General features: G+C 31.9%; 1 protein-coding gene across 2 annotated transcripts in view; it reads left to right on the top strand.

The window, feature by feature from the left end:
* Positions 1-16,338, top strand: part of LOC129222711 (protein transport protein Sec23A-like) — a 49,105-nt gene extending 32,767 nt beyond the window's left edge. Inside the window, exons 8-21 of one of the 2 annotated variants that reach the window (XM_054857242.1) lie at positions 106-250; positions 342-500; positions 795-910; positions 1,476-1,599; positions 1,741-1,911; positions 2,940-3,046; positions 3,146-3,299; positions 4,049-4,200; positions 7,684-7,771; positions 7,875-7,961; positions 9,717-9,872; positions 11,771-11,836; positions 14,689-14,706; positions 15,829-16,338. In XM_054857242.1, the coding sequence (XP_054713217.1) occupies positions 106-250; positions 342-500; positions 795-910; positions 1,476-1,599; positions 1,741-1,911; positions 2,940-3,046; positions 3,146-3,299; positions 4,049-4,200; positions 7,684-7,771; positions 7,875-7,961; positions 9,717-9,872; positions 11,771-11,836; positions 14,689-14,706; positions 15,829-15,921 (1,636 nt within the window). In that variant the 3' untranslated portion in view covers positions 15,922-16,338. The remainder of the gene's footprint in view (positions 1-105; positions 251-341; positions 501-794; positions 911-1,475; positions 1,600-1,740; positions 1,912-2,939; positions 3,047-3,145; positions 3,300-4,048; positions 4,201-7,683; positions 7,772-7,874; positions 7,962-9,716; positions 9,873-11,770; positions 11,837-14,688; positions 14,707-15,828) is intronic. The other variant, XM_054857243.1, reaches the window with a different exon arrangement.
* Positions 16,339-18,037: the final 1,699 nt, after the last annotated feature.

The raw sequence follows: 18,037 nt of genomic DNA, 5'->3' as shown, positions 1-18,037 counted from the left end.
ATTGCTCAAAGGCGGGGGGGGGGGGGGGGTATTTTAAAATAGGATACATTTAAAAAATCCATCATTAAATGTCATAATGTTTTAATTTAAAAAAAAAATTTCCAGATTTTTGCAACCTGTTCACAAATGTGATATGAGTTTGACTGATTTATTAGAGGAATTGCAAAGAGATCCTTGGCCAGTATCGCAAGGGAAAAGACCATTAAGATCCACTGGTGTTGCTCTTTCAATCGCTGTTGGACTTCTAGAAGTATTTATTTTTCCTTTTAAGAAACATATTCTTTTAATTAAATTTAGATTTTTTTTTTTTTGTAAATTCAACTCATATTGTTCCCTTGCAGTGTACATATCCAACAACAGGAGCCCGCATCATGCTTTTTGTTGGAGGACCTTGTACTCAAGGGCCTGGAGCTGTAGTTGGTGATGAATTAAAATCAACTATTCGATCTCATCATGACATCGAGAAAGATAATGCAAAGCATATGAAGAAAGCAATCAAGGTGTTACATATTTTTTTAATAGTTTTCTTTCTTCAAATTCTTATATGTTTCTGATCATTTCAGATTTTTAACCAATGAATTTTATTTTCAAACACTTTAAGTACAAGAATAAGAGACAATTTTAGCTGGCAATTTTTACGGGTTTTACAAATGGAAGAAAAATTCTTGACATTCTGATCAAAAATACGTAGTTAACTTATCATTTTGTATAGTTTTTTTTTTTTTAGTTAAGGTGTTGCGTAATTAACTTTTAAAAATGCTTACCATTTAATTTAACTGTTTTTCACTTTGCAGCATTATGAAAATTTAGCTGGAAGAGCTGCTGCTAATGGTCACATTGTTGATATTTATTCTTGTGCTCTTGATCAGACTGGCCTTCATGAAATGAAATATTGTCCTAATTTCACTGGGTAAGTATTGCATGATTTATCAGAAATCATGTTTTTGCTGAAAATGTCCCTTTAGTTATATTTATTTGTGCTTAGAAGCATTATTTAAAAAAAAAAAGTATTAGGTGTTTTATCTTCGATGCTTGCAACTATTTTTGTTCTCAATGTATTAGAACAGTACTTTTCAATCCAAGAAGATGCATTTTAAGTTATATAGGTTCAGAGAATATTTGCAAAAGTATTATATATCATTATAAGTGTTACATCACTAATCTTTTTAACATTGTCTAACTACAGATTTTGTTTTTGCTTCTGAGATTAAAATTTTATATGTTGCAAAAAATTTCATTATTTTTCTCTGTGTAAACAGTTTTACACTGTATAATTCAAAAGCCGTAACCATACTTTAAAGTTGAAAAATTAATATTAGTCAAGCACTAATTCAAAACATATTTCCTAATTTAAGCTTTAACTACCTTATTTCTGGTTTGTTGTTTCCTCTCAAAAGTTAAATGTTTTACTTTTTATAACTTTGCTTTTTAATGTCAAACTCTCATGTCTTTTTCACATTTTTATCCATTTTTAGAGGCCATATTGTCATGGGGGATTCATTTAATTCATCACTTTTTAAGCAAACTTTTCAACGTGTGTTTTCTAAAGATCCAAAGGGAGAATTTAAGATGGCGTTCGGAGCTTCTTTGGAAGTAAAAGTAAGCTGTGTTTTAGTAATTGATTCCATATTTATATTTTGAAACAGCATAATAATACTCTTAGCGTTTTGTATTAACTCTAAACTAATAAAATCATTTTTTTAAATTATTTGATACACATTTTTTTTCTTTCTATTTTAGACATCCCGTGAGTTAAAAGTGTCAGGTGCAATAGGATCTTGTGTGTCATTGAATAGTAAAAGCAATAGTGTATCTGATACTGAAGTTGGAATTGGTGGCACTAGTCAGTGGAAATTTTGTGGATTAAATCCTGGAAATACGGTTGGAATTTTTTTTGAAATTGTTAATCAGGTGAGTGGATTTTTAAATATCATATCTCCTTTTCTTCAAGTAAACAGCAATGATACGTGTAGCACTTTTGTTCATAGGCATCTTCAGAGAGAGGCAAGAAAACTTAGCCGATCTTTCCGATAATTCTGAAGACTGTTAGCTGGTAGAAAACTGATAAACATCTTTACTAAATGCAAAAAATAAATACATAACAAAACTATTTATGTTATATGTAATCTTTCTTTTGAAAACAATGCTTAGTCTGAAAAAAAATCTTCAAGGTGCAGCTCATCATTTTCACATCTTTGAATGAAATTAAATAATGTAACCAAAAGTTCATATTAATTTTATTACACATACACATACTTGTTGTATCCCAAGCAGTTTCTTAACAAAATTTATTAACACGTTAGTAACTGATATTACGACGGGTGGAATAGCAAATAAACTGTGTATTGAATTTAGAGTTAAAGTTATTTCTACATGATCATGTATTTTCTCTTATAAATGAACAAAATAAATACTACTAAACTGAAAATTACTTAATTTTTATGTATTAAAGCAGAAAATAAAGTTTAGAGATATTTTTACACTGAACTTACAGTTGTTTGAAAATTATGAATAGCTTCTTGATCAATGAGATATGATTAAGTTTTTAGTATTTCATTCTTTTATAAGATTATCTGTATTTCAAATCCTTTTAAATTGTTAAAATTTTATGCTTTAATATTGTATGCAAGATTTATCAAAAAATTTTCAAGTATGCAAACCTTTTCTGAACAAGATGTGCAAATGAATGATGCATTGTATAACATGTAGTTTCATGAAAAAGGATTTCAGGCTGAAACTTGGATTTTAATACCCTAATAGTGTTGTAGGCATTATTATGTAAAAAAATAGAGCAAGATTTGCTCATGGCTTTGTTGAAAAAAAAATGCAATGGCAGATCTGAATATTAAAAATACAAGTAATCTTTTTATTAGAAACTTTCTTTTAATGTTTTTTGTTACTATCATTTTTTTTTAATTTTGTTTATTATTATTTTTTAGCACAACGCTCCAATCCCTCAAGGAGGAAGAGGATGCATACAACTTATAACACAATATCAACATTCTAGTGGTCAAAGAAAAATACGAGTAACTACTATAGCAAGAAAGTGAGTTAATTTACCTCCATGAAAGGTAAAAAATTGTAAGATAAATGTGAATCTACACCTTTATATGCCTAAATCTGAAATTTTTTTTCAACATTTTAGCTGGGCTGATGCCTCCTCTAATATTCATCATATTTCTGCTGGATTTGATCAAGAAGCTGCTGCAGTTCTTATGGCGAGACTTGCTTGTTTTAGAGCAGAAGGAGATGATGGGGCAGATGTTCTTAGATGGCTGGATAGAACTTTGATAAGATTGGTAATAAAATGTGATTTACCTAATTTAGTAAAGTGTAGTGAATATAAAAACTTGTCACAACAGTTAAAAGCTAAGATATCATGATGGTAAGGTCAAGCCTGCCACAGGCACATATCATTTTTAAAATACAATGTGTTGTATTTGTTCGTACTCATTTCAGAAGCAAATGTATCTTTAATTTTATTCAAGCTGTAAAATGATTGATTTATTTAAAAAAAATTATTGCTTAAATATGAATTGAAATTTTGTTTAATTAGGGTTTGCAGTTATAGTTTGAGGAAGCAAAGTTTGTTACTATCAATGATCAACAAGCCTAATTGCTACTCCTAATATTTTTTTAAAAATAATAATTGTAAAAGATATTAATCTGTTCCAAATTTGATTCATCTCAACTTACTGTATTATAGTAGCTTAAATAGCTCTGAATTTAGTTCACGTAGATAATCTGTGTATTAATGTTCATATTTCAATTTATAAAATACTTTTTCACCCACAGCATAACATGATCATATTATAATATATTCAGTTCAGTAAATTGCTTCTTTAACTGAGGCAAACAGTGTTTAACTGAGGCAACTACTTAAAATAAATAAAAAAATAAGTTGATTTAAAAATAATAAACTTTTGTTTCTTTTGTGTTCCTTAAATAGAAGAAAGTAATTATTTTAATTTTACAGTTTTAATAAAAAAAATTTATTGTTCCCTAATATTTTTGCAATTTAGTTATTTATGTGGGACTTTTCTTGCAGTGCCAAAAGTTTGGAGAATTCAATAAAGATGACCCATCCTCATTTAGATTTTCTGAGAACTTTTCCTTGTATCCTCAATTTATGTTTCATCTTAGGAGGTCTCAATTTTTACAAGTCTTCAACAACAGTCCTGATGAAACTTCTTATTATAGGTAAAATACCCACAAATTAAATTATTTTTTACCAAATGATTTTTTAAAATATTGTAATCAGATTTTTTTATTACACAGTAGTATTTATTTAAATTTTAATTCATAACCTATTTGTATCCCTTTCCTCTAATAAGCAGAAAAGAACTTCTCTATGCATTATGAAAAATAGTTCATTATTGAAATGTTGCATTGATAATTGTGCGTTTACACCATTTTTTAATTTTCTTGGAAGCTCATTGATTTTTTTTTTTTTTTTTTTTTTTTTGCCTTGACTTTCATTTGATTTTTAAGCTGAAACACATGTCTGAAAGTTGTTGAGAATTTGCATTTGTAACATCGTTTTTCTTACTGTCATTTTGTAGCACATTTCTAATGTGGGGTAACATTTTCTCTCTTAATTCATGCAAATCTAAGTTCATGTTTGACAAACTTTAAGTTCTTCGACATTCTGCACTGACTTTTTCATCTTCGTCACCATCTGTTTTCTGATCATTTCTTGAACTTAGTCCAGCTGTATGTCACTACTCTTCTTCAATCCATATAAATAAAACAAAGAATGTGTGTATGTGTCCTATACAAATCCACAGTTTACATCAGATCTCGATAAAATTTGGCAGGGAGGTACTTAGACACCTGAGAAAAAATGTAGGGGGGTTTTCAAATGCCAAAAAAGTACTGAACCGTTAAAATTTTAATGTTAGGGCCCGAAAATCTTGCTACCCGAAATAATTATCCGACCAGTTCAAATTTAGCGCCATTCGAAAACCCGTGAAAAATACCGATACAGTTCCCTCAGTTTCTATGAATTCCAAAAAAAAAGGCTGTAAAATCACCGGGAAAAAATTAAAAAGCACTTATAAACCTAATAGAACTCTATTTTCATATCCGAAAACTATCGTTTGCGTTATCTCATTTTAAATTAGCTTTCAGAAGGTTGCCACATTTTTTCTCAGCTGTGACTAAATAAAATTTTGTTTTGAGGTAAAAATTTCCCCTTTTGATTATTATTTGGAGATGTATCTTTCTTTTTTTTTTAGGATTTTAGTTGCATTTATAGAGGGTTGCATTTAATTTATTTGGGAATTTTTTTATTTGCTGTTTTCTTTCTTTGAAAATGATTATTTTGACGGGAAATGTTATTTTTTTTTTTCTATAATTGAAGCATGATTGGTCAACATCGCTTGACACTTATATTTGAGGTATACCGCGCAAAGCTAAGCAATGCAGCTAGTTGATGCATAATTGTCGAAGGTGACGTTCAAGTCCATATGCTCAACACTGTAACATTGTTTCCCTCTTCATGGTTAGCATCAAGTTTTTTCCTGACTGTTTCATAGTTCGCAGCTGATTTGCTATACCACTTGTCAGTTGTGTAAAAAAATGAGTAAGCTGGCTTTAAGAAATTTCTAGTGAAAATTTGCCAGCTGTAATTATACTGTTATCAAGGTGATCTTATGATTTTTTTTCCCCTTGTCTTATTGATGATCTTGCTTTTTTTTTTTTGTCATCACCATCGCACCCTTCATTAAAATATCTTGTAGATGGGATTCTGGACACAATGTTCCATCAGATTTTGTGTCCCTCTAGATGCCTATTATATCCCCAATGACTTTGTCACATCTTCAGGAGAATGCTCTAGTTGTGTATAATCGGGAACTTTTTTTGAATGTGTTCTGCAGATCAGGGAAAAGTCTCAGATTCAAATTCTGTAACCACCCTCTCTGTGCAAAATAGAGCAATCCATAATTCTGTACCTCAGAGCCAGACTGACTAGTGCATTATATGTAGAAGCCTATCCCACCAAAAACATTCTGTAAAAAACTAGCCAAGTCTCGATGGAGCTGCTTGTTTATCTCTGAAAAGTAGTGAAATCTAGACAAAGTCATGACAAGTCTAAGGTTCCTTACTGCGATTTCTTTATTATTATAGTTAATGTTGTGTGACTTGGCCGTTAACCTTAGTGGGTACAGGTCAATTTTGTTTACACGTTTTCCAAGTGGCAATTTTCCATCGTCAATGGGTAGCGGTTCTGGCGAAAGATTGGTGCACTGGTGTCATGGAGCACCTGGTTTTGTACCCTTGTGTACGCTTTAACGGTCAAGTCACACAACATTAACTATAATAATAAAGAAATCGCAGTAAGGAACCTTAGACTTGTCATGACTTTGTCTAGATTTCACTACTTTTCAGAGATAAACAAGCAGCTCCATCGAGACTTGGCTAGTTTTTTACAGAATGTTTTTGGTGGGATTTCACTTCTTTTTGTAGAAACATTTAATTTGTGTAATGTTCGAGTAGACTAAAGTTAGGCTGGATTAAATTAGAAGATGTGTCCCAATACGCTGGACTTTTGCAATGACAGTCGATTTTTTTATGTACCAATAGTAGAAGGGGGCATTACCATATCTCTAATACAGCTGAGGGTTCTTCATTAGATACTTCAGCTTTCGATTTTTGACATCAAATGAAGCGGCCCGCCAAGTTGAATTTTTTTTGTAAATGCGTTATGTCGATCTCTAATAGTTTGGTCGGGCTCTTGTGTTTTCTAATCAGGGTCACTCCAGATCTTCAATTAGCCTAGTTTTATAGTTTTCCCTTTATGTAGCCATCAAATCCTAACTCTGTACCAAATTTCACCTCTCTGAGTTTATGGGAAGTACTAGTTCTATTTTGATGATCATGAGTGAGTGAGTGTCATAAATGCGAAACTTTGCTTTCGCTTAACTTCGGAACTAAATGACCTACAGACTTGAAATTTCGGATTTTAAGTATGTGATTATAGCTTACTAGATGACGAAAATTTCTGCGTTCTAGTCTCATCAGAAGGTTCTCAAATAGGGGCCTGAAAATGCGGCGAAATGGTTCCAGTAAAGGATGGTACGACAGTGTTTGCTTCACGCTCGACTTGGCGGGGGCACTGCCGTGCCCCCAAATTCCACATCGAGCCATGTGAACATAATTCTTAAAAAAGAAATCTTTTCACTAATTTAATTGGGTTAAAAAAAAAAGCATGCGTCCCATCCTTTGAATGCTCTACGAAAAAGTTTTTTCCACTCTGCTGTAAAATTATCATAATTTGATTTACATTCTTCTGACTCTGAGGTACAGAATTTTCTAAGATGAAATAATGAAGAGCCTACAGAACAAGCACATAATCATTTTCGTGACCTTGTTCTCATATTAATTGTGAAGAGCAACAGAAAACAATATTAAATTCTGGGAATGACGAAAAACCCTAGAATATAAAACTGACATGTATTCGTGGTTATGTAATTTGTCTGATACTGGAAGAATTTTTTACTAGTGTTTGGGGGGGGGGGGATATTTACATGACTAGTAGCCGGATCAAGAAGAAAGGGTATTGCTTCAAGGTTGCGATTGCTCTGATTGTTGTTGTGTAAATTTTATTTTCATTATCTAGTATATAGTAAGCTAAATATTATGCAATTATTTTGTTATTAATGTCGTGTTATGATTTTTCAGGCATATGTTAAATAGAGAAGATTTAACAAATTCTTTAATTATGATTCAGCCCATCGTTTATGCATATTCTTTTAATGGCCCTCCTGAGGTAAGCTGTGTATTTTTGTTCTAATTTAAAAAGTGGTCATTTTAGTTCTGTTACATATTTTAAGAAAAGTTGATGACTCATCTTTTTTTTTTTTTTTTTGTAGCCTGTTCTCTTAGATACAAGTAGCATCCAATCTGATCGCATTCTTCTAATGGATACTTTCTTCCATATCGTGATATTTCATGGTGAAGTAAGTCTTTATTATCTAAGTACTTTAAAGAATGTCTTTCTGGTTTCTGAAACATTATAATTATAACATCGATTTAACGATTGTAAAGGGACTAAAAAAGTTATTGTTAAATCAAGGAGCATTGATATTCAATGTTGTCAAATCGGGACCAGTGAAATGTATCATTAAATTGAGGGAATTGTTAAATCAAAGTTGTACTGTATTCTCACATAATTCGAAATAGAACATAAGTATAGTACAAATGTTGCTTTAAACTTTCTATATTTTTTCCCAGCTTATGTAGTGGCGCTGTAACTAAAATTAACTGCTTTTACTTTTCAAATTTGTGAAAAACAGAAAAATATAGAGATGCTATGGAGTTGATTTTCAAAATGGAATCATTTTATCTTTTTCAAAGTTAAAGAAATAAGTTTTTGTGATACCATTGAATACTGTTCTTTTGACCTGATTTTAAAATAAATACAGTGAAGCACCATTTATAAGTTTCTCTTTTATACGTTTTTATCTACGGTCCCTGCAGAGCCTAATGCATTCAACATAAACTTATGTTTTTTCATTTAAAAGCTTTTTTCATACAGTCCCTTCAAAAACCTATAAACGGTGCTACACTCTAGTATGTATATAAGAAAGGTGGTGGCTTGATCGGTAAGGCATCAGACTTGTGACCGGAGGGTCTCGGGTTTGATCCTCGCTGGTCGAAGATCCACCGTCGTCATTAATGGTGACTGGGCGACGTTAAATATGCTCGAAGTCACAATGTACTCCAAGTGAAACGATACCTCTGGGGGTACTTGACCAGAAAGTTATTCGGCCTCTGGTCTGGTTCTAAATTATCGAACTGTCCGTAGATAGTGCTGCCATCTATTGTGCTGTCTGAGCCAAATCGAACTTCCACCTAGAAATAGGCACTCATTTAAAACGGAAGCCGTAAACCCTCTGCCTTAAAATCGAGTAGCATCGCTGCTCGGGCTCGGGTTCTTGAGTGACATAAGTAACAACAACAACATATAAAAAAAGCTGCTTGTAAAAGTATTCTCATGTATTCCTGTGGCATCAGTTTACTATATGTAGTAAAAACCTACATCTGTTAGAAATTTAAAGCAAAAAAACTGAATGATCTTAGCCTGGTAGCAGAAAAAGCCGGCATAAACCGTAAATTTTTGAGAAAGCCGGAAGACTATTCCTTAGTTGAAGAGGAGCAAGCCTATCATTTCAAAATTTCCCAAGGAGCGAGGGTAGCCAAGGGCTTGTATTCAATGCATTTTATAGGGAAAAACAGCAAAATGCTTTTTAAAAAATTCATAATGCTTCTAAAGTCCAGGGGATGCCCCCCCCCCCCTCCCACAATCGCCCAAATGACGGACTGGGAGGGGGGTTAGTTTAAAGAAAAGGAAATCATTAAATGAAGACTACTGAAAGTCACAGTTAGGTGAAGATTTTCTCTAATATAATCCGCAATAGCATGTACATGTAATAACATTTTACTTTTAATAGTTTATCGGTGCTATTTTTTTAATTTGATTAATTTAATGTTGGTTTGCAGACTATTCTTTTATTTTTAATCAGACAGCTGAAAAACATTATGCTGCTGGATTTGTTAGTCCATTTAGAGATTCCATTTTATGACCCTCTAAATGACAAACCTGTGGACTATGTAATCAACATTTTACAGTATCACTGAATGAAGTGTCAGTTGTCTATATGTAATATTTTATTTATTTTTTTACATAAAAAGCTGTCTCATTTACTTTTTAGACTATTGCGCAGTGGAGGAAAGCTGGTTTCCAGAACTCACCAGAGCATGAAAACTTTAGGCAGCTCTTACAGGCACCAGTAGATGATGCTCAAGAAATTCTTCAAACTAGATTCCCAATGCCTCGCTACATTGACTGTGACCAAGGAGGTTCACAGGTTAGTGTTTCGTTATGCAGGACATTCTACTAGGATTGCATTTAGGATATTATTTGTGTTTTTTTTTCACTAGATATTTAATGATTTCAGTTGGTAATGCAATTTTTGTGTGCAATTTTTTTTTTAAAAGCAAATTGATAAAAACCAAAAAAACCTTTGGAAGGTCCTCAATTTCTCAAAAACATAATTTGATAAAATGCATCATTAGAAAGTTAAATTCCTTAAATCAGGGTTTCTCAAACTTTTCAGACTCGCAACACCCTTTGAACTATTAGAATTTTCTCACGCCGCTACAGTCTATTTCCAGTATATATGTGTTAATATAAATATTGATAACCAAGGTTATTTGGCGGCACCCCTCGCCTCTCCCCCGCAACACCAACTTTGGGAATCCCTCCCCTAAATTTAATTTGGCAAATAATGTTTGAAATCTAAAACTTTGACAGTTTTTTTTTTGTTAGAGTGAGGGATGTTGATTGGATTTAACCCGTAACAGGGGAGGTGAAAAAATGGGACATAACAGGGGAGGTGCGGTCACACAGACCGCGCTACTTTTAAATTTTTTAAAAATCGTGTAATTGAACTAATTTCGTGTAATTTGGCATAAATGTTCACTGAACCATTTTCTGATAAGGGAAAAAATCATTTTTGCGTTTAAAAATAAATTTACGCTCTTTGAGGAAATTTTTCCGGAGCATTAAGATTTTTCGAAAAAAATGGTAAGTTGAAATAAATTATTTAAAACTTGTAATAGAAACGAATATAGTATTTATTAATGAATGTACCTTGGCTATTTAATATGTAAAGAATATTTCAGTACCAGAAATTTCGACATTGCACATTACAAAAAAATTTTGACAGTACCTGAATTTGGACAGTTTTGCATCATGTTTCCTACAGTGATTCAGTCCTCATCTTCCCTTAAACAATTATTATAAAGCTTTTGTGTGCATTCTAAGCAAACAGGGTATTTACATGATAAACATAAGTATGATGTTTTCCTTTTCTTGAATATATCTCTGCGGACCTAACTTGAGAGCCATGAGTAGTAGGGCTGAAAATAGTTACACAGCTGGCGAGGTGCGGTCTCTCAGACCGCTACTGAAGAATGTAGCGGAATTTCTACCAGATGCACGTGCCAAAAAATACAAAGAAGCTAGGAGGGTGTTCAAGGTCACAAAACGATAAGCTATTGGGAGAAACCATTCGATCTGACCAAATATGAGTTAAGGGGTGGTGGGGTAAACATTCGAGTGGTCTGTGAGACCGCACCTCCCCTGTTAAGGGTTAGTATCAATGAAAGATTGTTTTAGATTTATCACTGAAATTTTAAAATAAATTCTTTATAAAATCGTAAAAAATAAATTATCAAATTCTTGAAACGGTCAAATCTCGAGAACTGGTTATTTCACATTATGTTTCAGGCCTATATCCTATTATTTATTCTCATCTGTGACATTACCCATACCTGTAGTACTAAATACATTTGAACCTTGTCTATTGTAGCTTTCTATTAGTGCACCCAATTTTTGCTCCAAATAAAATGTTTAATGTTTTTAAGATTGGGGTACAAAATGGAAAAATACTTAAGCTGTTTGCTCATAAGCTATCTGCAGGTATACATTTTAAAACTGACAAAGGGCCGCCTTGGCTCTTAGCAGCCCTGATTGCTTGTTGCAATCAGACAGTGGAAAAGAAATGTTCTTTAGTGTATTGCTAAAGATTGCTTTTGATTCAAATCGTGTTATTTAAGATGAACTTTCATTTGTTATGTTCGTCATCCTAATGTATTTATTTTTCAGAGTTTTGTATTTGTTGAATAAAATTGTTCAATATTTAACATTATATAGCAGCCACTATGTTTACTTTCTACTTAATTTATTGTTTTCTGTCCTTAGGCTCGATTTTTGCTTTCAAAAGTTAATCCTTCTATAACCCACAATAATATGTACAGTTGGGGACAGGTATGTTTCCATTTCTAATTTTCAGTGTTTTTAAATTTTTTAAGTTACTGAATGTTTATATGCATTATCTTATATACAAAGAAATGTTTTCATATTTTTTGTTTATGTCCAAACTACTCTGCTTAAAAAACTTAGATGAGTACATGGTGTTAACAAAATTACCCAAATACTTATGGAGCCCCTGTATGGCTATTGTACAATGGTTTCTTCACTTTTTTGCTTGCTCGACTAATTTTTTTAAGCAGTGTATAAACAAATCATGCATTGTGATATTTCTCAATTTACTATGCTCATCTAAAACAAATACTGAAAATTAAAACTATTTAAAGACACTAATTAGCTTAAGGGCATTGAAACTAATTAAAAGCGAAATCTTTCAGTAAATGTTGTTTTAATTCCAGTTTCTCCTATCTATCTTACTCTAGAGTGGTTTATAATTAAATTTTAATTCTCCTTGTTAGTGTAATACAGTAACATTGTTGTTTCATGGCATAAACAAGGTCCGAAAAGACCAAACTTGTTACTGTTATTTTTACTGCAATATTCAGTGTATTTTGTATCTAAGAGGTATTTTGGGAGAAAAGTAAACTACAATGCCTTTTTGAAATTTTTGTCGTTAAAAAATGTTTTTATTTAGTTGAGGAACTTATTTAGCTGAGTGAAAAGTAAAATGTTGTCTCGGAAATTTACTAAAAAATTAAATTTAGTGTGAGAAAGGTGTTTAATCAGTTATTTAAATGTAAAACTTCTTGCTTAGGTTTTTCAAGTGGAAAAATCATCAGGGCTTAGTTCTTTATTTCTAATATTTTTTACTGATGCACTGGTCTTGATTTAGAAAGTTTCCTGTTTGAAATCACATCCAATAAGGAAAAGGCAGTCAAAGGTGCAGCTGATATGTCAATTATGCCACCCAGTGCTAAAATGCATTTCTTACAACAAAAAAAGGGGGGAGGGCAATTTTTGCTAAATTTGTACCAGTCCCATCGATTTTAGATTCTGTTGATCTTCTTTTCTAACATCCTTCAAGACAATTATAATATTTGGCTTAATATTTCATCAAAAAGAACTTGCTGTACTTCACTTCCTGTATCTCCCCATCCTATTTATTTCCAGTTTCTGCTGGCAAGACTTAACTTCATTTTCTGCTTCTGAAAACCTGTTGTTTACTTGGGTTTGCAATCAGCCATGGCATTGCCTTTTTAAAATATTTACTGACTCAAATGTTTGTTTTTGAAAATTTCTGGCCTTCACGCCTCTATTGATCTCGGCATTAGTTAAAATTTCCCTTGGATTGAACCATGAAATCATCAGATAATTTACTAGATTGATAGAACTGACACTCATATTTGAATCATTCACTCCTTGATTTTCTTGTATGCATTACTTTTTCAACATTTTTTTCTGAAATAAACCATTAATTATGGCTACAGAATATTTGTTTTCCAAACTATGATTTCTTCTTCTGAAATAGAAGTTTTACAGTTCCAAAACCAAGATGATTTGCTCCAAATTGAAAATTTCCTGCCCCTTCTAAACTGTTCTAAAATAAGTCTGGCAGTTGCACCGCTACAGTAGTTTATTTTAGCTATTATTATTAGGTACACTTCTGTTAATTAGAAAATGTGTTACAAATTATTTCATTAAAATTTAGGACCTGTTTTAAGGAGTTCATGTATATATACTGATTAGCTGTTTAGATTTGAAAAAAGTAGACACATTGAAAAAAAAGTACTTCAAGCAGTATATTGAAACAATATAGGAACCTTTATAAATTACATCTCAGAGAATGAAGTGTGAGAAATTTGAGTTGTGTTTTAGCAACCGGGATATTCAAAGCTTTTCTCTCATTTATGGTAGAGTTGTTTTGAGCCTTTTGTAACCAATGCATGTTAAGTCACATGCTTGATCACAGTTCCAAGTTAGGTGAATAACAAATTATGTATAAGCATACAATCTGATGTTCCCGTCAATTTTTCTGAGGGTGCACTCCCAGTAATCCACTAAGCACAATATGTCTATGCGGTCATATGCATAATATGTCATTATATGAAAATTTTTGAAACTTGAGGGTATATGTTATGTGTCTAAAAAATGTCTGAAAGTATACAGCGTATATGGAGTATTCCCTATGGGAACACCACTGAATATAATTAGAAATTATACTACTAGAGAAAATCAGTCAGTTAATGTCCAGTTAAGCAAGTAGTTTACAGTGTTTTAATGTGAGAATGAAAAAAATGTCTTTTTGTTTTCTTTTCTTTTTAAAATAATTTCAAAAAAAAATGTTTGAAAAATACTATTATACAGTTCTGAAAGGATTAAGTAAGAACTAAATAGATGCATTTATCTTAAAAAGCAAAAAAATAAACAACTGTTCAAAAAGCAAATATTTGCAAAAACTTTGATACGCACCTTTCAAGATTATTCCATCCAAAAAGATATGAGCTTAAAGAAAGTAAAAACGTCCTTTGGTGTCTTATCTCATCCAACAAAACCATGTTTGTCATGTGTCTTTTCATTCATAAGCACATTTTTTTGCATTGAGAAAAAAAAAAGACACCCCAAAACGGATGATAGCAATTCTTATTGCTAATTTTGCAATTTTGTTCAAGGTAGTAATGTTTTCAACTTGTCACACAGAAGTAAAAATTTCATTTGTGAGAATGAATGTATCTCTGTTAATTTGATGTATTTTATCAGAACATTTAAAATTATTTCTCATGTTTGTTTAGCAATGAATTATTAATAATGAATTTTCTAATTATGGCTTTTAATATTTTTGAATTATTAGTATTTAGCATGTGTACTAAATTTTATGCCTTTCTTTTTCCATTATCCCCTCCTGCCTACAGATGCCATCAAATGCAACGGTATTTTTCATTTTTTATTTGGTTTTGGTGGTGGTTTACTTTGTTTTATTGCTGCTTTTAATATTGTTTCCTTAAATTTGCATACATTACATATTTATACCTATTTTTAGCAAATATTTAATTTATTATTTAATGATGTTTACTATTAATTGATGTATGCATAGAATTTTGCGTAATATTAGCATGTGTATATATATGTCCATTTATGAAATATATCATTATCTAATAGAACACTTGAAGTTGTTAATAAGTTGTCTGCTATGTGCTTAGGATTTGTTTTAATGAAATAGAATGTGTATGTCCTTCCTGTAAGTTTATTAGGAATCTTTGTTTGAACTGAATACAAATATAGTGAATAATTTCAACTACTAAATAGCATAGGCCCAATGTAAAGAATAGGACTTATCTTAAGAAACTTAACATTTGATATTAGTTAACTAATGTTAACGGTAGAAAAAAAGTTTGTAAGTTTTAGGTTTCAGTATGAAAAATTCATTGTTGAATCTTTTTTCCTGGAAAAAAAATATTTAGCTTTGTTTCAGTATTTTTTCGGAAAAGAATTTCTCGATTTTTGCTAAGTTTTTACCATAGTCAATGAATGTTCAATGTGTTATTTTTTACCATGGTCATAATAATTCGCTATGGTTTGCAAAATATCTGGTGAAATAGATAACAGATCTAATTATTTCTTCAAATGATCATCAATATCTCACAATTTTGGCTTTTAACTTTAAATAAACAATTTTTTTTGGTATTGATAATTGCTTATTATAGCTCAATCTATTGCTAAATTTTTCAGTGTTTGGAGTTCAAAAGGACTTCTATTGTTTCCTGTGTTTGATACCAATTAAGCTGAATTATTTTTTGATGCACTTTTGCTTTATGTTATTTAATTTTTATTTATTTATTTTTTTTTATATTTTAATGGAAGAAGATATTTTTCTCATTTGCTGTGCAAAGTGCCTATACATATTAACCCTTTAAAATATTTAATCTTATTTTTCTAACATCAAGCATTACGATTGTGCTTATTTATAAAAAAAAAAGTCTTTTAATTTTTATGTTGCTTTAACCAGTTTTATGTTTCAAGCATGTTAGAATTTCGTATTATTTTATTTTTAGGATGGATCTGGTGCTCCTGTACTAACAGATGATGTGAGTCTTCAAGTTTTTATGGATCATTTGAAAAAACTTGCCGTTTCTAGTTCTGCATAAGCTATCAAACAAGTCTTCAAAAATTGTATGAGAGTACTGTTAATCAATAAGACTATGGGTGAAGCAGGCGAACAATTCTTCATTAGTGCAACAAATCATTTTTTATAGAAAATATTCCCTTTTATGCAAGATTGGTGTGGAGAGAAGAACGCTTCGAAGTTGACTGTTGTGAGAAGTTGCTTCTCATTTATCACTTCACTTCATTTCAAAGTTTCATTAAAAATTTTGTTTATCTTGTAAGTTATTTTAATCATAATTATGAAAAACTAAAAAGAAAATAATTTTCTCATCCTCTGATAGCTTCAATAATTGGAACTGTAATGACATTAGCTTCCTTTTTTTACACAAAATTTTGACTTTTAAAGAAAGTGTATTGGTTTTTGAATGTTGATTTAGAATAAATATATTTTTATTTCAGTCTCTTTTTTAATAAAAAATTTTTACCTCTCTAAACTTATCAATGTTTATGCTTTAAAAGTTGGGAATAGATACAATGCTTTTTAAAAATGATCCAAGATTTGAAATGAGCTCACGTTTAAATAGTTTCCTGTTCAACACTTCCTACTAACAACCAACAATTGAGCTATAAAAAGTAATGGGCAAAGTACTCCGTGCATATGATGATTAAAAACTTCGTAAAACTCGATGTTTCAGGGGGGGAAAACCTTATCATTAGGGACCTGTTTGACAAAAATGATATGTTTTAATTATAATTATTAATTAAAGTTGAAATTCTTTACTGCTTGGTAAAATTTGCAAATAAAAATCATGTTCACATGTGCATTGTACACCTGTTATTTATTCGCAGAAAAGATAATTCAATTTTTTCCTCATCTACAAATATCTAAAATTTAGTAGATAAGATTCCAAACAGCAATTACTCGGTAGAAATTGATTTTTAGAATGAAATGGGCAACAATATCTTTCTCCAATGGCTGCGGAAAAGCATTTATCTTGTTGAAACACCAGGGCCGGCGACAAGGGGGGCAGGGGGGGGGGACAAATGCACAAGGACCCGGGCTCAGAGTCCGACGAAATTAAAAACATTCCAGCGCTTAGAACATACACTCATTGTTAAAAATTAGAATGACAGATTTAGTTCAAATGCTTTACATAGCTGCTCTTTTTATCAAAATAATTTAATGTGACAACTTAATGTGTAGATAATGATTAGTTTCACTTCATTCTAAACCAATTGTAAACACTGAGGGTGGTGGCGGTGCTGTGAGAACTTTCTAAGAACCGTGGTGTCTGCTTGGGACTGGTCTCTTACGGGCTCCGTGCCACACACGAGCTGCTGCAGCGTCTCTACCCCTTCTCACCCAGTGGCAGATCTAGCCGATCATTTTGGGAGGGACCATCCGAAATTTTTGAACAAACATTTTAGGCTATTTTGGTCTCTTTAAGAAGATAGGGCAAGGTTCGTTTGCTGACTCTAAAATACTTTTTTGGTAGTGAAGCTTAAAAACTGAAACATTCTTCTGTTATGTGTTGAGAAAGTAGAAGAGGAAGTGAGTACTTTTCTGCTGTGGAGCCTAAAAAGGCACCTTTAGGCAATGTTTACCGACATTAAAGGGAAAGTGAGAGGGCTTGGAGTTGCCCGTTCCTGGAAATACTTTGCCATTGAGGCTCTAAAATCCAATATTAAGCTTCTTTTTTTTTTTTTTTTTGATGTATTAGACAAAGTAATGAAACATGCGTGAGCTCCCCCCCCCCCCCCCCAAAAAAAAAGAGCTCTTTTGAAAGCTATCATCACAATATTAACCGAGGGGGGGGGGGTAAAGGTCCTACAGGAAATCGTTTACAATTGAAGCCCTCAAAAAATTTTTCCAAAATAAAGTACTTTTAATGCATTTTTGGTTACCTTTCATGGTATTTGTGGAGGAGCATGTGAAAGGGAGCTCTCCCCCCTCCCCCCCCCCCCCAGAAAATGTTTTGAAGTTAATGCCATAAAAACGCAAATTTAGGCTCTCTTTGGTCTCGTGAACAATAGGTGTACTCTTAGGACAGCAGTATTTAGAGATCACCCAAGTGTCTAAAGATAGAATCAAGAAAAGAGGTAAACGATGGAGCAAATTTTTGGAAATAACAGTTCTGTTTTGAGGCGAGGGACATA

Source organism: Uloborus diversus, chromosome 5 (assembly GCF_026930045.1).
Source record: "Uloborus diversus isolate 005 chromosome 5, Udiv.v.3.1, whole genome shotgun sequence".
Lineage (NCBI taxonomy): Eukaryota > Metazoa > Arthropoda > Arachnida > Araneae > Uloboridae > Uloborus > Uloborus diversus.
This window is presented reverse-complemented; position numbering and strand designations above follow the sequence as displayed.